Source organism: Limanda limanda, chromosome 13 (genome assembly GCF_963576545.1).
Source record: "Limanda limanda chromosome 13, fLimLim1.1, whole genome shotgun sequence".
Classification (NCBI taxonomy): domain Eukaryota; kingdom Metazoa; phylum Chordata; class Actinopteri; order Pleuronectiformes; family Pleuronectidae; genus Limanda; species Limanda limanda.
In genome coordinates, this window is record NC_083648.1 from 6461580 (window position 1) to 6482086 (window position 20507).

General features: G+C 45.6%; 1 protein-coding gene across 1 annotated transcript in view; it reads left to right on the top strand.

The window, feature by feature from the left end:
- Positions 1–20066, top strand: part of LOC133017933 (microtubule cross-linking factor 1) — a 53656-nt gene extending 33590 nt beyond the window's left edge. The window contains exons 6-14 of the mRNA XM_061084188.1: positions 5–109; positions 853–1074; positions 1488–1646; positions 5270–5437; positions 7949–8221; positions 9895–10236; positions 10374–10450; positions 11389–12970; positions 19783–20066. Of these exons, the coding sequence (XP_060940171.1) occupies positions 5–109; positions 853–1074; positions 1488–1646; positions 5270–5437; positions 7949–8221; positions 9895–10236; positions 10374–10450; positions 11389–12970; positions 19783–19986 (3132 nt within the window). The 3' untranslated portion in view covers positions 19987–20066. The remainder of the gene's footprint in view (positions 1–4; positions 110–852; positions 1075–1487; positions 1647–5269; positions 5438–7948; positions 8222–9894; positions 10237–10373; positions 10451–11388; positions 12971–19782) is intronic.
- The last annotated feature ends 441 nt before the right edge of the window (positions 20067–20507 follow it).

Below are 20507 nucleotides of genomic sequence, written 5' to 3' on the forward strand. Positions count from 1 at the left end.
TCAGCTCCGGGATGCACCTGCTGCTGACGTCCAGTTCCGTCTCGATCACGAACGAAGGATGAGAGCGACGACGACGGAGGAGCACGAGGTCGTCGTCTCTCTGCCTCAGGTACGACCACGACATGTTTTTAATATCATGAGATTATTAATATTAGGTCCAGAACTATCACACTTCACTGACTCTGATAACTTTACTTAAGTTTGAGCATAATTTAATTAAATACAATACTTTGGAGGGGGGAAAAAAGTTTCATATCTCCATAGCTGTAATTTAGTCTTAGACAGAAAGTTAAATCACAATCAATCATCAAACTGACATGTAATTTATATAAAACACCAAAACCTGCCATGCATGCAAACATAAAATTCAAAATATGATCAACCAGAGAGTTGGTAATGTGATCTTTTTAAATTAAAGTAAAACAAAATGTTTAGCTCACCAAAATACCCTAAAATATAATTTAGGACTGAAAAAATCCAATTAAATGTTTTCAATAACTGATGTTTAAGCAGAAATGCACAAAAAATCTCAAGGGTCTGCTTCTCAAATAAAATACTTTCCTAGTTTTTAGCCCGTGGATATTAAAATATAACTAATTAAATTTCACCTAGGACTTTTTTTTTTACCATTTTCTAACAATTAACGATTCATTAAACATATTAAAAGTTCTGTAAACAACTTAAAAACTAATAATCATGCATAAAAACTATGAGAGACAGCGTCCAAAACAAATTTAATCTGACCCTCATGACAAAAGAACCTTTAAAACTTATTAGAATATGACAGTTTTTGATTGAAACTCGTGTCCAGAATGTTCCTCAGTTTCCTCTCCACCCCCCGTGTCCCAACAGGAGGACGAGCTCCTGCGTCTGGAGGCGCAGCGCGGCGGCCTGGAGCTGCTCGGGCTGCAGACTCACGAGGGGCCGTGGGCTCAGGAGAGAGCTCTGCTGCAGCAGGAGGTCCGGCTCTTCAGACGCAACACCATCATCTTCTACATGAAGCTCCGCTGGATCCTCACGCACTGGAGGCTGAGCCGCAAGGACGACTCGGGGGAGGAGACGCCGCACCCGGAGGTGAGGCACAGGACTCACGTTTCAGATTCAGAGTCACTCACTTTAATGTACTGCGAGTAATCTGTTGAGTAAGAGAAGGGTGAGCAGCAGTCTCTCTAAAGAAGTCTTCTTCCAGAAGATCTCATGAACATGGAAGTGAGGGAAATCGGAAGTTATGGAGAAATCACTGACAAAACCTTTTCTATGCTATTTGGATTTTTCTTGATTCATAGATATTTATTCAGATGAATCCCCAGATGAAAGTGAGAAGAATCAAAAGTTGTATTCTTTGTCTCAGATGTGTCTCTGTGCTGTTTCTCTGTTGTTTGCGTGCTTGTGCTGCCGGAATGGAAAGTGACTCAGTGACACTGAGCCTGAAACAGAAAGTACGATGATTTGAAACAGATCTTTTTTTCGTGGCTCATCTGTTCCAGTTTGAGAAGTTGGAGGACATCCCAGAGCTGGGAGTGATCCTGGAGCAGGCCGAGTCGGATGGAGATGACAGACTGTGTTTACCACAAACTCCGGGGGACGTCCCGGACCCCGGCTTCCCTCTGCCGTCCCCTGACCAACACCTGCAGCACCAGAGACAGGTGCCCAGTTATTATTCCATCATCCACACTGGAGGGAACGTTCAGCTGAACTCGAAACTACTGTGACGACTCTTGAAATAGATTTTCTAACCTTAAACTGAGCACGTTTATGTTTCTCATTCATCAGCCTTTGTGATCTGCAGAGAAATATATAAGATTTCAGGCAGAACAGCTCAAATTAATGTGCTTATTTTCTTTTTTCCTTGAATAGCAAATTTGATTGTAGCTGAAATCATTAAACTTAAACAATTCATGATTTCCTAATTCAGAGCAGTTATCTCTTCTATACAAAACATACAGAAAATATATGAATAATAACAAATTAAGGCTTAAAAAGAATTTAAAAGCACAGCAGTGATAGCAGCATTAGAGTGTTTTACAAAAGTAAATCATAAACAGTCACGTATATACAGTACATGTATATACAGTATACATGTATAATGAACAAGGTAATTGTTGAGTAGTGCAAAGACATTAGACTGGTTGTACTTTCTATTTCCTGCAGTAGATTGATGTCCTGACTGAGTTTGGACATCGACTGTAACCTTGTCTTCAATTGCTGCTCTCGTTCATTTTCATTGTGCACTAACGAGTGTTTGGCAGCCGCCTCATCGCAGCCGTTTGGCATCGTATGCAGATGAGAAGTTTGACCCAGATAAGTTGTTTCATCGACTAGAGGCAGTAATTATTTTTTGAGTACAGCCAGTTTCAGGCTTATTGTTCAAGCGAAGGCCCGGGGACCCTCGGTGGCAGAGGACAGGGACAAAAGGAGCTGTGTGTCTTCTGAGGACGCACGTAGCGTGTGTCCGTCCACCACTTTGCTTTCTGCTGAAGTAAAGAAAGTATGGAAGCATTTTTTGGGGGGTTTTGTATTATTAAGCAGCTCTAAGTGCTCCACTTGGTCTTGTGTTTTGATTTTTCGACAGGGTCATGAAAATGGTTTGTGCCGTGATCTAACAGTGTTGCCGTACTCGTTCCTGTTTTAACAAGCTCGCCAAGTCGACTATATTGAGCTTGATGCGTGAGGGAGTAGAAAGTGCAGACTTGCTTTAGGAAGCGTTTCCACACATGGTTTCCACAGCCAAGCAGAGCGAGCTCGGAGAACAAGTCCTGCAGCCGAACTGAGGAGATAGTGTGTTAAGTCGTGAAGAGGTCGTGGAAAGTTTTCAGTGAAGACTCAGGGAGAGAAAATCCTGATTCATTCACCTCGGTGCTCAACCATATAAATACAATAAATACAGCAGAGGAGACGTTTCACAACTTATTTCATATTTTGTGTTGGGAAAACTATAATTTTATTCCATTGGTTTCATGAGGATTTCACGGTTAGCGTTTTTAGGCATGAAGTCCAGGAAATGTTCAGAAAATTGGGTTTCCAGAGTTTTCCTTTTCACACATGATGAACGCAGCAGGAGATCAGACACTTTCCATGCAAATTTTGACATTGGCCATTATCACCCAAACCTCTTGAACCTTGTTGTCGGCTTCTTCTGCACCTTGTGTGTACGGCTCCTCTTTTTCATCCTGAGAGATTTCTAGTCTTCCTGTTCTGCGTCCGTTGTTACTTAGCAACGTCGTGTAAATGTTCCAGTAACTTTCTCAGTTGGGGCTCAGTCGAGAGGGGGGGCGTTTTTTCGACCTGTTCACTGAAACTCTGACATTCTAATGGGACATGTATGAGTTTGATGCAGCTTGATAGAATTTATTTGGACTTGGCGGAGGTTTGCTCTCTTTTCCAGTTTATTCTGAGCTGCTCTAAGGGAATCTATAAAAAGAAAAGTCTCTGACATGTCTTCGATGTCCATATTGTGTTTATTCACTTATACAACAGTAGAACTTTAAAATAATAATAAGGCACCGTTCCTGTAGTCACTTGTTGGAGAAAGGAAACAGTCTTTGTAAGTCTCCCTTCTGTCCTGTAAATACGGGACTGTGTTGTGTGTAGCGGTGCCTTCAGGTGATGTTTTTCCTCTTTTGAGCTTCACTGCCTCCTGCCAAGACCCGAAGCCTCTCAACCAGGGGCGTCGTAAGGCCTGTTTTAGGGGGGCTTCAGCGTTATTTATAACTCTCACATGCTACATATGTGAGTGCATTTCTGGTTTGTATGTTTTCTCCCACTTCAAATTACAATCCAATAGCCTCTCATCATACTTAACAATTAAAGACCGGGCACTAGGACCTTGGGGAGTCTGCATCGCTGCTGCGCTGGCTTTCTCACTCTGCCAAGTAACGTCTCTCATCAAGACAGCAGGATTACAGCCAAGGAGTTTAGCTCATAGTAAATGATGCACGGAGTGAAATTGTAGGTACAGGTGGTTACAGAATGTGGCTATCTGTAGTTGTTAACGATTGTTACCTGCTAAAATTTCGGCAAATGAAAGGGAATATTGTAATGAGCTATGTTAACACTAAGCTAGCTAGCGTCGGCTGCACTGGCTGCGGAAAATAATGGGGCAGAAAAGGCTTCACAGTCTTGCAGCCATGTCAATAGAAAGTGACATACTAGGTGGACTGAGTCACAACAGACTGATAGACCGATTTGCCACACTTAAAAACAGAAGGCATTCTTTGACGCTTCCTCCCACTAAATATAGTCATTAACCTGTGCTTCCAAAGTATGACTATGGCCATGGAAACATGATTACATTTTCTAAAATCTCCTGTGCATTGGATTCTATTTTTGAAATAATTTGAATGTATTTTTATGTATTGTGTATCTTATTCCCTTCTGCTCATAATACAACAAATAAACAACTCAGAAGTTGAAACTGGCAGGTCCATTCTACATCCATTGTGTGTGGTCCCTTTAAGAATTAGGATTTGGGAGTGATGCGGATATGAAAACTAGTATATCTGTCTTTCCTTTACAAGCAGGAAAATTATTTCTCTCTATTTGAGAAAAGTTCATATTTGTGTTGTCAAATTTCACAATGACCCTGAAATTCTGTCTCTTCTGTTATCTTATACTGAATGACTGCAAGCAAAGATACAGAGAAAAATCACAGTCTTTCTGATTGAACCAATCTATTAACTGTCTGAAACAATGGATATCCTCAGCCCCAAATGAGCCCAAAAAAAATTGGCGCAAACATTCAGCATCCTTAGGGGCTAAGCCCCCCCTTTCTTTCAATCCTAGAAACGCCCCTGCTCTCAACAGCACAACCTGAGAGGCTAACAACCCTCCACACACCTCTCTGAGCGGACACACAGGGAAAAGACTCTCTTACCCACTGGATGTCACTGCTCATGTTGCCTCCAGCCTCAAGAACCCAAATCCAGTTTATTGGACCAAAATAAGCCGAGAATTGTTGTCATCTAGTAGCTTGTTCCTGAGGAGTTTCAGTTCACATCACTAATTAGGATTTTTGAGCATGTGTGCATCTTCTTCTGTGCCAGGAATCGAGAAGGGATGGATGGGAAAGGTCAAGCAGAGCAGGAGACAGATGGGAAGTTCAGGTCAAATTGGTTTATAAAGCACTTACAAAGCAGGTTCATCCCAAAGTGGTTCAGAGAGAAACAAAGGACACGTACAGATTTTCTTTTAAAAGCTTTCAAGATAAGGAAAGAACTTCCTCTGTGTTTTTGCTCATGTGTTTTTGCTGATGACGCTCCTGTGTGTGCAGTGTGGGGAGAACCGTCGGATGCTGCAGGCCCTGCGGACGCTGCTGGAGGAGTTCCGGGAGGAGCTGCGGGAGGAGGAGACGCGGCGATGGCAACTGCAGCAATCCTACGCCAATGACAAGGCCGCCTGGGAGGTCAAGTGGGCCGAGATGAAGTGCCAGGTGGCCCAGGTACAGATGGCGTCTCAGCGCCCACCTTTAAAGGGACAGGACACAATCTGGCGTTGAGGAAAGCGGCGAAGCGTTGGATAAGCAGCCTGACGACAGTAAACACATTGCCTCGTCCACGGGTGAAATCACACTCAGGCCAAACAAGTCAGAACCGAGGGACTTTAGCTCCTACGCTTGGGCCAATCACCATCATTTTGAAAATGTGATTACAACATTAACAAAAGCTCCAGGTTGCGTCTCTTGGGTCAAACACATTTACAGAATCCAATTGCGAATCTCATCTCGTCCATTTAATTGGAGGAAGGTCAGAATCCAAGGAAAATAATGACAAATCGCTTCCCAGGCGCAATGTTATAGGTTCACAGTTTTCTTTCAGAGTCAAAAATAATTACTTCAGTGTCGGATTCTTCATCGAAGCATTTGCTCCTCCACGGGTGAAATCCCACTCGGGGCAAACAAGTCCGAACCGAGTGACTTTAGCTCCTTCGCTTGGGCCAATCAGTGTCATTTTGTGACCCCAACATTAATGAAAATTCCTCCAGAATACGTACATTTTCACCACTTTCTAACTTTCTGCAAATCTTGGTAAGAATTTGAGCATGTTAAAGCCCTCAAAAAGCCAATTAATTTGCCAGAATAATAATAATCCTTACAATTTCAATAGGGCCTCACCTGTCAGTGCCTGTGAGTGCTCGGGCCCTAATAACGTTGTCATCGCGTGTTAGAAGCCTCATCATCCTCCCTGTTCACTCGCTGAGGATCCAGCAGGGGGGGGGGTCCCTTGTTGTGCGCTCTCATCACATTCTGCAAAATAACGCTGACTTCATGGAAAAATGAGACAGTAAAAAGCCAGTTCTGTCTGTAAGTGTTTCTACTTCACTGTCCCCAAGTCACATGTGTGAAGGTGGTGGGTCTAACGGGTGTTTCTAAGATTGTGTCTATCCCCTAATGATGTAAGTAATATATATAAAATACCAATACGACAAACAGGTCTCATAATATACCTTTATAAAACTGTTACAGAAAGTCTAAAAGGTTATTGGTTTGAATCCCAGTTCAGCCAGCCCTTGGAATTTGGTTTGTTTAAGAAGTTCACAGCAGACAAAATGATCAGTACTAAGTTAAGATAATAATTAATACTTTGAGGATATTGCTCATGTTGTTTCTTGGCCCCAGCTGCCTGTGTTGTAAAATCTGAAGATCATCCTCAGCAGCAGCTTCTCCTCTCGGCTTTATCTGATAAAACGGAAACCGCGGCTTCGGGAACCAATTAAGAGCTCCGAGCTATAGGAGGAAGATTATCGTTTGAGCTCTCGTGCTTTTTAATCTGCCAGGCTTTTACATGGTTCATATCCATCCACAGAGCAGAGGTCACTCGGGGCCTCAATGAAAACTAATTTACTTAGTTCCTTCTGATAACAGCGTGACGAGCTCCACTGTGCTTCACTCTGATTAGTTCTTCAGAATCATGCTGCTGCTGCGTGTGATGCGGTCGAGTGAAGCAGAACCGGGAAATACCCTCACCTGTGTATTTATACATGGATATAAAAAGTGATGATTCTTTTAATCACCAGCTCCGGATATTAATACCGTTGCTCAGGCTGCTTCGTGTTTCATGCTCCGGTTCCGCCTCCTACATAACTGTCTATATTTATAACGTCTCACACCTTCAGCGTCCAGTCAGCAGTTATTACTGTACGTGTCCTCCTCTCCTGTCGGGTTGAAAACTCCCGGTATGAAACAGGACAAGACAAACGTTTGTGAACGGGAGTTATGAAACACGACGTGTAAAAGCTGCTGCCTCAGTTCCTCAGACTCTGGTTATGTTTTGGGATCAAAGCCCGTCTGAAGATAACAAAGCTCCAGTTCTGCCCGGAAAAGAGAAGCTACCAGAATGGCTTCCGTTGTTTGCTGCTCTTCAGCTTTGAAGTTTTTTTTACAGTTCTTCTCAATCCCCGGGTCATGAAAACCCCCCCACCCTATCTCCGGCGTGCATTTTGAAATATAAATCTGAAAGAGCAGCCCTCACTCAACTTATTACTGTGTCTCTGTCGTCTGCTAAACTACCAGCAGCTCTTTGGAATGTCCTCTTGTCTTCTCACTGTGTTTCATTAGCATTTCTGTTTGTTCCTTTTATAAAAGTACTTATTTGTTCTTTTTAACTTGAGTTGAAATGTTCCCCAGTGGTTTTTCCTTGTGTAGATTAAGGTTGTGGAAAGAAAAGTTTAATATTTTGAGTTTTTCTTACTGAGAGGGAATAATGATGCAACTGTTAGGTCATTTTGAAGAAATACTTAAATACTGGAAATGAGAGAAAACATGCAGCCTGGCTCTGTCCAAAAGTTATAAAATCTGAAACCAGCACCTCTGAAGCTCACAGATATCCATAATGTAATTTTTCTATCTAAATCTTCATCGAGCTTTGTACATTTATCAAACCTTTGTAATAGACTGTACACGTTAACAATCACTCATCAGCTCAACATGTCTGTGTCTTTCCTCTGTGACCAGTCTGAGGAGGAGGCAGGAGGCCAAGAGCGAGGTGAAGCCCAGGGAGGAGAAGGAGAACCGGCCGGAGACCCCGAGTGCTCCTTGAAGCAGGAGCGAGAGGAGCACCAGCGCCTCCTGGCCGACAGCCACAGCACCTCCCTGGACCTCCGCTGGAAGCTGCAGCACGGCGAGAAGAGGTGGGGCCGCGAGAGGGGCGAGCTGCTGGAGCGTCTGGACCGGGAGCGGCAGGAGTGGAGCGGCAGCATGAGGGAGCTCCACCGCAAGATGGAGAGGGTGAGGAGAGGAGAGGGGGAGGAGAGGAGAGGGGGAGGAGGAAGAGGAAGATGGAGGGGAAGGGGTTCATGTAGAAGCACACAGACGTCCCAGGTGTCATGGAGATGTTCGGATTAAAGTTCTTCTCATTCATGTTGGTGTAAGAGGTTCAAATGTCAAACTGTACTTGGAAACACAAGCTGACAAAACATCACTTGATCTGTTTCCAAGATCAAGAACAAACTTTCTCCTGTTTGCTGCTTTTCCCCCATTTATTTTATTTTATTTTGATAATATTTTATGCTCTAAAACAGCTGATGGTAGGTAGATGACAGGTTCTCTTTAAAGAAAGTGAAAAAACATTCCTGTTAATCCTGATCCGATGCAGAATGGGGTCATGCTCCACCCCTCCACAACATTTCATGGAAATCAGTTCTGTCGTGTTTTGCATAATCTTGCTCACAAACAAACAAACAAACAAACAGACAAACAAACGCAGATAAAAACATAACCTCCTCCGGAAGGTAACAAAATAATGCATGAGAGAAGTTCTCTTCAGTCGCAGCCCTTGGAGCTATTTTAACTGAACGCACAAACTTTACAGATCAAACTGGAAAAAAACACATCACAACTTTAAGATCAAAAGCCTCTGCTTGTTAAGATGTGTGTGTTTGTGTGTGTTTGTGTGTTTTCAAGTAGATGTGGGAGAGAAACAGTGAAAAAACACTCCAGGCGATTATCTTCTGTGTTGTTCGGTACTTTTTGTTGTCGATGCAAGACACGATACATACGGAGGATTACTGAATTATTGATTTCCTTGGTGAGGTGTAATTAGACGAACTGCAGCAGCGTCTCACCTCCTTTGTGTCGGATGTTCGGGGCCGGATGTGGGAACAGCTACCGGTTAATGTGATCTCAGAGGGAGAGGCAGGAGTAACGAGAACAGGAACTCAGTCTGAACACAGCTCACGTTTAGCAGCTCAGAGACAGAATCTGCTGATGCTCCTCTGAATGGAGACACTGAGCAGGAAGAGGAGATGCATTATTCAGGGATGTTGCAGCAAACTATGAAGCTCAGGTCACAAACTCAGCTGCTCCGACTCGCAGGGTGGAAATGAAGCAATAAAGGGTCTTCACTTCTTTAACCTCCAACCTGGCTTGGACTGCCACACCCCCTCCTCCAACCACTGAACATTTGAACATTCGTACATTTGCACTGACTGTTACTTTGTTTTTACTACTGTATTACCCCGCCTATAGTGTATTCATATGTATATATATTTATATTTTTATCCTGCTCATAGTGTATTCATCGTCCTTATATCTTACAATTCCTGTTAATACTGTAATATTCCATATATATTTCTACTGTACAGATCTTATTTATTTACATTTTCACTTTAATATGCACAATACTCTGCACTTTTACTGCCTTTTTTGCACTTCTGGTTAGACGCTAAACTGCATTTCGTTGTATATGTACTTGTACTGTGCAATGACAATAAAGTTGAATCTAATCTAATCTAATCTAATCTAATCTAACCTCCAACCTGGAGCAAGGTGCTTGACACCGGGTGTGTCTCAATGGAAACACGTGTACAGCAGGTGTTGCATATTCCACATAAACCAGAGACATCATTTAATTCTCTGACTGATCACTTCATGTGTATCCCTCTCTTCTCTCCTCCGTGCAGATGCAGAGGGAGCTGAACGCCCGGCGAGCCGAGGGCGTGGATGTCAGAGACGCCAGCAGCAGCAGATCCATGCTCTCACCTCAGGACAGCCCCTGCCTACCCCCCCGGTCCCCTCGCTCCCCCCGATCCCCCCGGACCTCCACCCCTGTCCTGGTCCTTCCCACCCGCTCCCACTCGGACTCCGAGGCCATGCTGGAGGAGCAGGGGGGGGCGGTGATGAGGCTGAGGGGTCCGACGGAGAACCTGTTCCTGGACGCTCTGTCCCTGGACCCCCTCAGCCTGCTGGAGATCCCCCCACCCTCCAGGCTGGAGAGTGAGAAGAGGTTCCCCTGCATGGAGGAGGTGACACACACAAAGACAAATCACCTTTATTGATGCACAGCTTTTAAACACGAAACCCTGTTAAACTGCTACACATAAATCATTAATCACTTAGACCTTTTCCACATGACTGACCTCTTGTATCTGTGGTGTTTCAGGCCCTCATCGAGCTTTCGGAGGGAGAAGCTGATCCTTCGTACCCGGAGGAGGAGATGGGCGGTGGGAGTCTGCTCAGGTAAAGAATCTTCACGTCCGAAAGGGAGAAACTATTGTCGTATATTCAGCTAATGGATCTTTTAACATGGTTATAAACCGGAATGACATTTTAACATCTATGACGCCTTATGCTCAGACTTTTTAAATACTATCCCAGATGTGTCTTGTCAGTTCTCTCCCTTTTTGGAATGATCTCTGACCTGCTGATGGATGGGTAAAGATTTAGCAGGCACCTTCACCTTAAGGTACCAAAACATGTCCATATATAGTCAGAGACCCTCTGCATTTTATCTCTAGTTTTGTGGTCAACACCTCCCCTATAAGATTCCTTGTCTTGCAGCGGCAAGGCAGATTTCACTATTTGGCTCGTGTGATTTCTCCGGGTTTCTAGAGCTCGTCCTGACTTGTAATACTTCTGTGTAATACGCTTACATCTAAGTACTGGGTCTGTGGTTTCCTTCCTTCAACATCATCTTCCACAACACTCTGCTGCTTGAAAGACACGATTATAATACGACTATAAGAGATGTCAACAGTAAAAACCGTGAACTGGTGTGACTCCTCCTCCTGCTGAACGTCCGTTGCTCATAAATACTCATCGATCCTTTGGGGAATCGGCTGTTGATTCTATTAACTGTTTCTTGAAGTGACTGTGAGTTTCCCCGGGTGATTTCTCCGGGACAGTTTCTCATGTGGTGAGGAAGTGATCCAGCTCATTATGCCGCTAAATAATTTAAACTATTTTAAAACACTGAACGGCAAAGAGCAGCTTCACTAAGAGAATATACAGACACATGTTTTATCCAGTGGGAAGATAAAAAAAGATGAGATCATGAAATGTTTGTTGTGTTTGTTTTTGTAACGACCTCCATGTGTGTGTCTGTGTGTGTGTGTGTGTGTGTGTGTGTGTGTGTCTGTGTGTGTGTGTGTGTGTGTGTCTGTGTGTGTTCCCTCCAGGGCCAAGTCCGTCTGCTCCATGAGTGACTTCCAGAGGCTGATGGACAGCTCGCCGTTCCTCCCCGACAAAACTCGCCACGGGGATCCGGGCCAGGACGAGGACACGCCCCCTCTGTCTCCAGACGACCTCAAGTACATCGAGGAGTTCAACAACAAGGGCTGGGACTTCCCATCATGCACCTCTGGCCCTGGTCCTGCTCGGGAGGGGTGGACAGACCCGATCTCAGAGACCCGGGGAGGGGAACCGGTTCCCGATCCCTTCAAGCCGCCGTCCTGGTTCCTCACCACCAGCGCCACCTTGACCACCAGCGCCACCTTGACCACCAGCACGCTGAGCAGCCCGGAGCACGGCCACAAGCTGAAGGGCAACGGAGCCGGGCCTGCCGGGGGGGGAGGGGACCACTACGGGGTCCACATCCTGCACAGCCCCACCAGACCGGGAGGAGCCGAGCGAGCTGCGGCCCAAGACCCAGACTTCCTGTTCGCCAAGGGGACCAAAGCCAGGGGCGGGGGGGAGGCTGGGGTGGGGGCCGGCGGGCAGGAGGAGGTGTTCAGCAGCGGGAGGTGGGCATGTGGGCTCCTGGAGACCGGGGGGTTAAGGACTTCGCCCAGTCAGTCTCCCATCTGCCCCACCGTGGGCTACGCCTCGTCTCTGGAGCTTCAGCTCGCCAGGAACCTCAGTGACGACATGAAGGAGGTGGCCATCTCTGTGAGGAACGCCATCCGCTCGCCACCCGGGCCGGTGGTCCGGGACACCGCCTGCCAGACCAACGTGTTCACCACCCGGGGCACTCAGACCACCCAGACCATCAGCGTGGGTCTTCAGACCGACCTGCTGAGGAACCTGACCAGCAGCCCCCACCGCTGCCTCACCCCGAAGGGCGGCGGCACGCCAATCTCCTCGCCGTCCCGCAGGAAGAGCCAGTACTCTCCCGTGGTCCAGAGCAAGTTCGAACGTCCCTGCTGCTCGCCAAAGTTCGGCTCACCCAAGCTCCAGCGCAAACTCTCTGCAACCAGTAAAGCCGATCTGCCCAGCACCAGCCGCGCCCCCACGCCCACCACCCCCCAGAAGGGCAACAGCGAGTCGGCGTGGGCGCGCTCCACCACCACCAGGGACAGCCCGGTTCACACCCGCATCAACGACGGCCTCTCCAGCCTCTTCAACATCATCGACCACACCCCGGTGGGCTTCGAGTGCATCCTGAAGCTGACCAAGTCCCCCAGTCGCTCTCGGGCCACGCCACCCCCGACCGCGGAGCCCAGCCCGGCTCACGTGGCGCTCGCCGCCGACCCCAGGATTGTACAGGAGTGCTTGCGGATGGCCAGAGGTCGTTCACCCAGCCCCGTGCAGCTGATCGTAGAGACGCAGGGGGACAGGAACTCCGAGGTGGTGAGCATACGGCAGGACCTGTCGGCCCCCCCGGGCTACACGCTGGCTGAGAACACGGCACGCATCCTCAACAAGAAGCTGCAGGAGCAGAACTTCAGGGAGGAGCGCCGCCTGCAGGCCGGAGGACCGAGCGGCCGGGACGACAGCAGCAGACCGGCCGAGGGAGAGAGAGGACAGGCCGCGTGTATGGAGGTAAATATAGAGACGCATCAGATTCATCACTCCATCGTTCATTTTATCTGGGGCCATGTTTTATGACGCAAAGGACGTTCATGACTCAGTCCGGGATGTAAAGATAGTTTGATTAATCCCCACAAAAAAGCTGAGCTACGTAATATTTTGCACGATCACTAAAATGTTCGTGCTTTTTTCTCAGATGGAAAACACTGTCTGATGCAATGGTAATGTTCAAATATTTAACTCTCCTCAGTGAGACTCAAATTTCTTCTCTATATTCGGGCTCTTAAAAGTTCTTCTTCTTCTTTATTTTCTTCATCTTCTTCGTCTTAGTGACCTCCTCATACTTTGGCTTTTATTTCTATAACTGAAGAATTGGAATTTCCGTAAGTTGAATCATAGTTGTATTCAAAGTTGTTAAACTCAATATATTCAATATAAAGTGCTAATATAAGCGACAGATCCATCCCTCCATCTTCTGTTCACATTTATATAATGAAACAGGAAGAAAAATGCATTCAGCGTTCTGCACGTGCTGACATGCTTTTCATCCGTCTTTCCACGGAAAGATTAAAACTTGACTCCAAAGTGGGTCACTCTGTATTAAAGCTGTACATTAAAACAATGTTCCCCAGACAAACTGTGTATTTAAGAACATTGCATGTGCAGTAAGCAGCATTAATCCCACATATGCTGATTAATATGTCCACTAACATCAAGTTCTGACCAGCTGCTGTTCACTGAACTGCAGAACAGAAGTGATGTTGTGACTTGTACAGAACTAAAGGCCGGCGCATGCTTCTGCAACGGCATCTGCGGCTTTTCACGTAGTTGTGACGCAGGACGCGTTGTCATTCATGGTTTTCCAAGCGTTGCGCGTGTTGCCATGCAATTCCCCGCCAGAACACTAGGCGGAGTAATGTTTTTTGTCGAAGTCGGTTCTTCTTCGTGTGTGGCACGAAGAAGAGCGGTTTATATACATCGCCACGGCGGCTCCTCAGAGCCTTTTTCTGGCGGACAAATCCGCCGGTCAGTGACGGGTTATACTAGTGGTCATAGTTTCGGATCTCTTCTGCCAAGTGCTCTTCTATTTGGTCCATATTCGTTCTTCTAAATCTTCCGTGGTCTCCGCCGGTATTATCGGGCATGAACCGGAAATGCGACTCCGGAAATGATGTAGTTAGCAGACCAATCACAGCCTTGCCGGCTACGTGAGGCTTGCGGAGCTTTGCCGTCAAGTTAGAAAAATTGGGCGACGTACGTAAGCACGTAAGAAGGGACACATAAGCACAAAAGGGGCCAGGAAAGGCGCTTACTCTTCCGGGCCTGTGAAAACGCAGAAGCATGCGCCGGCCTTGAATAATGGATTGTGATGGTACTTAAGAACGCAGTATGTAAATACTGGATCATGTGTTATTGTCCCATTGAATGGATAGATACACAAAGACAAAAGATCCTTAACAAAACCATTAATGTTTACAATTGATGAGACAAATGAACAAATAAATACGTTTCAGGGACGGGCAATATGAATTAAACCTTTAATCAGGGTCTTGCTGGAATTCCTATGGTAGCATAGCACTCAGAAGTAGTGAAGTCTGTAGCCTGTACTGCAGCCAGCCACTAGGGGGTGATCAACACGTTTTGGCTTCACTTTTGCAGAGCCGTCATCATTGTTGCAAATCATGCATGTTGTGATGAAAGTCAATATGGACCCCTACGTCTTTATTCACGCATCTCGTCTATTAAGCCGATCATGCTTGTGTAATGAACGTGACTGTCACTCTTGATTCGTGTCTCACGAGCTTAACACAAGTCTTTGCTGTCTCATGTTTCAAAATAAAAGCCTTGTGCCTTTCCCCTAAGTCGCTTCAACACTTCGATGCTTTCAAGCGTCTGTATACTTCAACATTTTCCATCTGGTAACGCTGGCCGTCATGTCGTCCATCTTTATTTTCAGTCTGGGCTTCTGAGGGAAGTCTGCACCTCTGATTAATGGTTAAGAGATTTAATGAAAGGTAGTCACACACAGCCAGTGGACAGTTAGCTGTACAGCAAACTCCATCTGCCTGCCGCTCTGTGATAAACAGGTTACCTCTTGTTTATTTAATGCAAATTGAAAACCGTAATATGATGTGAGAGACGTTAAGTGAGAACGACGAGTTGATTAATGAATTAAGTCGTAGGATGAATGAAATACCTGTTATATTAATCCTGAATATAATGAAGCACCTTGATTTAATACTGATTGGAAGAATTACGGCTTCACACAAAAAACAAATATTAAAGCAACAGCGTCCTCGGAAGAAAATATATAAACATATAATATCATTCTCCACCAGTAGCCTTGTTTCCCAGTGCATCTCTTCATGTTGCTTCGCTGTGTGTTCCATCCTGAACTCTCTCCGTCGTTTGTGTGCATCTTCACCGAAGGTCGACCTCAGCTCTTCAGTTCTCTTGCAGGTCTAAAGTGAATGAGTGTGTGTTTCCTGTTATCTGTGTGACCTGCAGGCGGGAACCAGCCGCCTCACCTCCTCCGGTCGACCTCTCTGCCCTCTGACATGACAGACTTACCCTGTATCTCCTCTTCCTCTTTGCCAGATCTGTACCGATTAATGTTTCCCACTCTATCTTCCCTCCTCCTCCTCCTCCTCCTCCTCCTCCTCCTCCTCCTCCTCCTCCTCCTCCTCCTCCTCCTCCTCCTCCTCCTCCTCCTCCTCCTCCTCTTCCTCTTCCTCCTCCCTGTCCGCTCTGCTCTGATCCAGAACCACACTGTCATACTAACCACTCCTTGGGGACTCTAACTCTGCTTGTCTCCGCGATGTAAGTTCCTCCTCTTCCTCCCGGTACCTTTTGGCCGGTGGGTTCACCGACCACATGGACCTCTCACCTCACAACCCTGCAGACCCCCGCCCCCCCTCCTCACCTTGTTCATTAATGCATGCTTCACAGGACGGCAGAGTGACAGTGGTCGGAGTGGTGTCAGACGTTGTGCGATGGTCATGTCCCTGTTGCTCTTGTGTTGTTGTGTGCATGTGTATCCAGTACAGACCATTTGTTTTTTGAAGGACCATACTGGTGTTTTTGCATGTTTTTAGTCCATTAACCATAAGTCACATTTTCTAATATCATACCATCCCATACACATTGCTATCACATGATTCAAGTTAAATCAAAATTCCAGTTTGAAAAAATCAACTTCCAAAGACTTGCATGTCTCCTGTGAGGTTCCAGTGAATACAAACTAAAACATATCACAGTTCAAATAGCATCAGACACACCTGAAAACGATATTTACGTCCAACACAGATCTGATATTTCAGTATCTCATTAAATTCCGTCTCTTTATTCTTGTAATATGACGACATTATTCTCAAAATCTCAAAATTGTTTTCTCCATATAGTCACAAACTGGGAAACATACCTGAATTAAAATGAAATATCCCTCTGATGAAGCAGTTTTCAAGTGTCACTAAGTTGCTTGTCATACCTACATAAAAGGAATTAAACCAGTTTGTCATTTGAATAAAAAATAAATAGGATTTGTCACGAATGGATCAGATCCTGTGAAACCGCTGGTGTGGTCCTTTAAAACCAACTGACAGAGAAAGAGTCTTCAGATTGTGTCCTGGTTACTGACGGAGGTTCATGTTGATATGGACCAGTGTGTGGACCAGTGAGCACGACACAAACCAGACCACTCTTTTGGAACCTTCCACTCGTTCCTCGGCGCCGTCTGATCTGCTTTCTTCTAACTCTGTGTTTCCAGCAGGTTCTCCTCTGTCCGTCCACACGTGTGCGACCGGAGGAGCTGCGGCGTTGTCTTGTTACTTTTCCTTTATTCTTTTCTCCTCTTGCAGTTTCCCCCTCTTCCTCATCGTTTCCTCTCACACTAACCAGACCTTTAGAATATACACTGATGGGAGACAGCCGCTAACACCCAGCGCTTCCTGTGCTCCCTCACCTCACCTGGTTATTTGGGATTTCTGGTGGAGATTAGCTGAATATGCTGGTACAAGTTGCATGCTTAGAGGAAAAGTCCACTTTTATGCAGTTAAATCTCCGGAACTGTTTTTTCAGAAGCATAGAAAGAGGCAAAGCAGAGTTTGAGGGTGGATATCTCAGATAAGAGAGAAACCAGAGACTGTAAATAAAGATGGACTACACGTCTCCACTTCCTCCCTCTATCCCCAAATTTAACAAAAACATCCAGGATACGAAAGCTGCCATCTTGCCAATGATGTCGTTAGGAGAAGTCACGCTAATCATGATATTCCTGCTTATATATCATCAAATAGCTAAAAACAAAACTTCCAAGAAAAGGAAGATGCAGCAAATGAACTGAGACACAGCTACAGACATTCCAGAGGCTGGTTTGGTATCAAGTGTTCGACCTTAGCCGATGAGATTCTCTATGTGTTTCAAACATCAGGAAAAAAACAATTTATTCCTTTAAAATTCTCATGATGATTAGAGATGTGGTCTCAGCAGTAAAGAAGCGTTTGAAAGTGGATTTTCCCTTTAAGGCCAGAGCGTCCACTGAGGAGGAGTCAGGGTTGATGTGAGTTTATTCACGTTGCTGTTTCCAGTGGTCGACTGACTTCCTGTCCACATCACTGCTGCAAGGCCTGTGGCGCTGTGTGGTCACTGGTCTAATGTATCAGCATCACACAGGAAACCTGGTATTAACCCACAAGCCCATCAAACCACCACTGGTGTGTTTCACTGTCCATCGGTTGAAGCCTTGGAGAAATGATTTACTGATGGAGACGTTGATTTGACGCAGACGCCTCCCATCCATCTGTCTGACTGGTTTCCCTGTCCGTCACTGATGGATCCATCCCACTCGTTCCCTTTTCCTCCCCTCACGCCACCGTGAGCATCGTGGTATTTTTAGCAGAAGCAGATTGTTGCTTTGTGCGCTCGACGTCCTTCAGCTTTTAGAAATCTAACACCTGGAGGTGAACTATTTATAAATCAGACCAGTGGCGTGATCGTCCGACTCTCTGACATCAATCTGAGAGAGAAAGGAAAACGCTCTCTGCATTTTCACTCTTCTCGTCGCCTCATTTCTTCTTTTTCATCCCGGGGACGAATGAGAAAAGCTCCTTGTGGTGTCATCATCATTAATATATGTATGTGCGACATCATAAATGTGCACACGCAGCGTTGAACCAGATTTCTAAACCGCTACGTTTGCATTGTTCTGTGTTTTACATCTTCATAAAATCCATGTGCATAAATAAATAAATCCACGTGGACACACCCATGGTTAGATGTAAGTTTCATCCTTCACCTCACACCTGCTGTGTCCTCTCTCTCTCTCACACACACACACACACACACACACACACACCTGTATGTGCTGCGAGACAGAAACAGGTCGACTCAGCGCTATGAGGATCAGGGAGGTTTCACTGCTTCCTCCTCATTTCACTAATGCTGTGTGATGGATGGGAGAGCCTGACGTGACCAGACAGCTCAAGAGGCTGCTGTCAGAAGATGCTGAGCTTTGACATTATTTATTGAATATTATCTACATAAGATGTGGTTTGAATTATCTCGGTCAATGGACTTTAACGGGAGATGAGAATATATGAATTTCTCAGAAAATACAAAATCCGGCTTGTTTAGGGAACAGATGTTAGTGAGTGTGTGTTGGTGCAGATTGACTGAATTTGAGGGGTCACTACTGAGTTAGGCCTTCGGTGAATGGAAGTTGTACAAGTTGGTTTGTGTTTCCTTAAGTTTGTGCAAGTTGTGTCCTTGTATTTGTGTCGCAAGCAGTCGAGAACAGCTCTTTGCGTGATTCAGCCGTGTTTTTTCTGTTGTGTCTCAGTCAGAGTTGTCGTAGAGGGAAGGTTAAAAACTGGTCTCTAGCAGGAAATGTGTACTTGTCTTAGCGGGAAAACAAATTTCATTAAGAATGGCTCCATCAAGTGTCTCAGTAAGACGCTGTGACACTGAGCCAGCAGGTCCTGGAACAGTTTTTAATCAGGTTGTGCTCTTCTTGCTGTGAAACGACTAAAGACAGTGGTGTTCAGATGAGCTGGTGTTGACCTGAGCAGGTTCAGTCAGAGGCTGAGAGGATAAAATGTATGAGGAGGTTGTGCAGCAGTTTGTCTGTGATTCTTTGGGATTTATTTTGTTTCTTTTTCCTTCAGTTATAAGTTGATACATTTGTTCTTTTTGTTTCATTTGCATTTATGTCAACAAAACGCCACTTTTCTGCAGAGACGTGTTTCACCGCTCGCGTCCTCCCGTCGCACACGTTAGCATCATGACCGTTTAAAATAGTTAAACTACATCGCGATAGGATCTGTCTTGGTTTATTCTGGGATGTATATTTTTATAATAATTTGTAAATATTCAAATTATGTGCAACCAATTGATATGAGGAGACTAGGGAGACTTTCTAATCCTGCTGACACAGCACAAATCAAACCAATCTTTTTAGGCAATTATTTGAGGATTTCAAGGACGACAAATATCCAGAAAACTCATCTAATGATGTTTCAACACAATTTCATTTATTTCCCCAAATAATTCTACAGTCGGTGACAAACAATGAGTCATTCAGAGTATTGAGATTAAACTGGAATAATCCTTTTCTTTGACATGACTCCTCACTGCACTAACGTTCACTAACACCGGACCTTTCAACCTTTCTTTCAAAGATCATTCTCTGAGTTGAAAGTGGAACATTCCTCCTTTTTGTCTGTGCTCATCATTTTCTAGATTTGACCTCTGCTCCCTTTCATTAACGTTTCTCGATCTGTCGTCTGCTTGGCCCCGCCCTCTCTCTGACTCCTCCTTGTCGTTGGCAGGACCTGCCTCGTTCTCCCGTGGCTCCGCCCCTGGACTCCTGCTTCCTCAGACCGGCCCGCCCGGCCAACCGCAGACCCCCGTCACGCTGGGCCGCCCACTCCCCCTCCTCCTCCCCCAAGGGGAGAGAGGGCTGCAAGAGGAGGTTCACCTTCCCGCCGCCGGGTCACCGGAAGACCATCCTGGAGGGCGAGGAGCTGGCGTGAGTCCGTTCTCTACCTCCTCTCGCCCTCCTCCACCTCAGCCTAGAAAGACCCAGTACCTCAGAAGCCCCACCCCTCCAGACATAGAGACTCCCTCAGAGCCTGACTGGGGGGGCTGGGATCCAACCAGTAGCACCAGCCGACCATCGAGGAACCAGAACTTCTTCGTAGAAGAACCTGGAATGTACTGTAGTCTCATCAAGACACAAAAACTACGTTTCCATAAGAGGTGCCTGCACACACTTGAGTTCATCATCGTCCTACATGTGTGTTTATATGTAACTGATACATATATATGTAACTTTAGAAAGTTTACACCATTTACTTTTCTCATGTTTACACTTTGTCTTCTTGGTCTTATACGTTGTCCGACAGCAATTCATGTTCAAACGCTTTTATTTTGATAGAGACAAACTTTGATTTATTTTCTTTCAAGCGTTTGAAGCTTGAATTTTCAGTTTAGTTTCGATGAGAGAGAAAACAACAAAAACAAACAAACAAACAAACAAACAAACAGCTGCTTC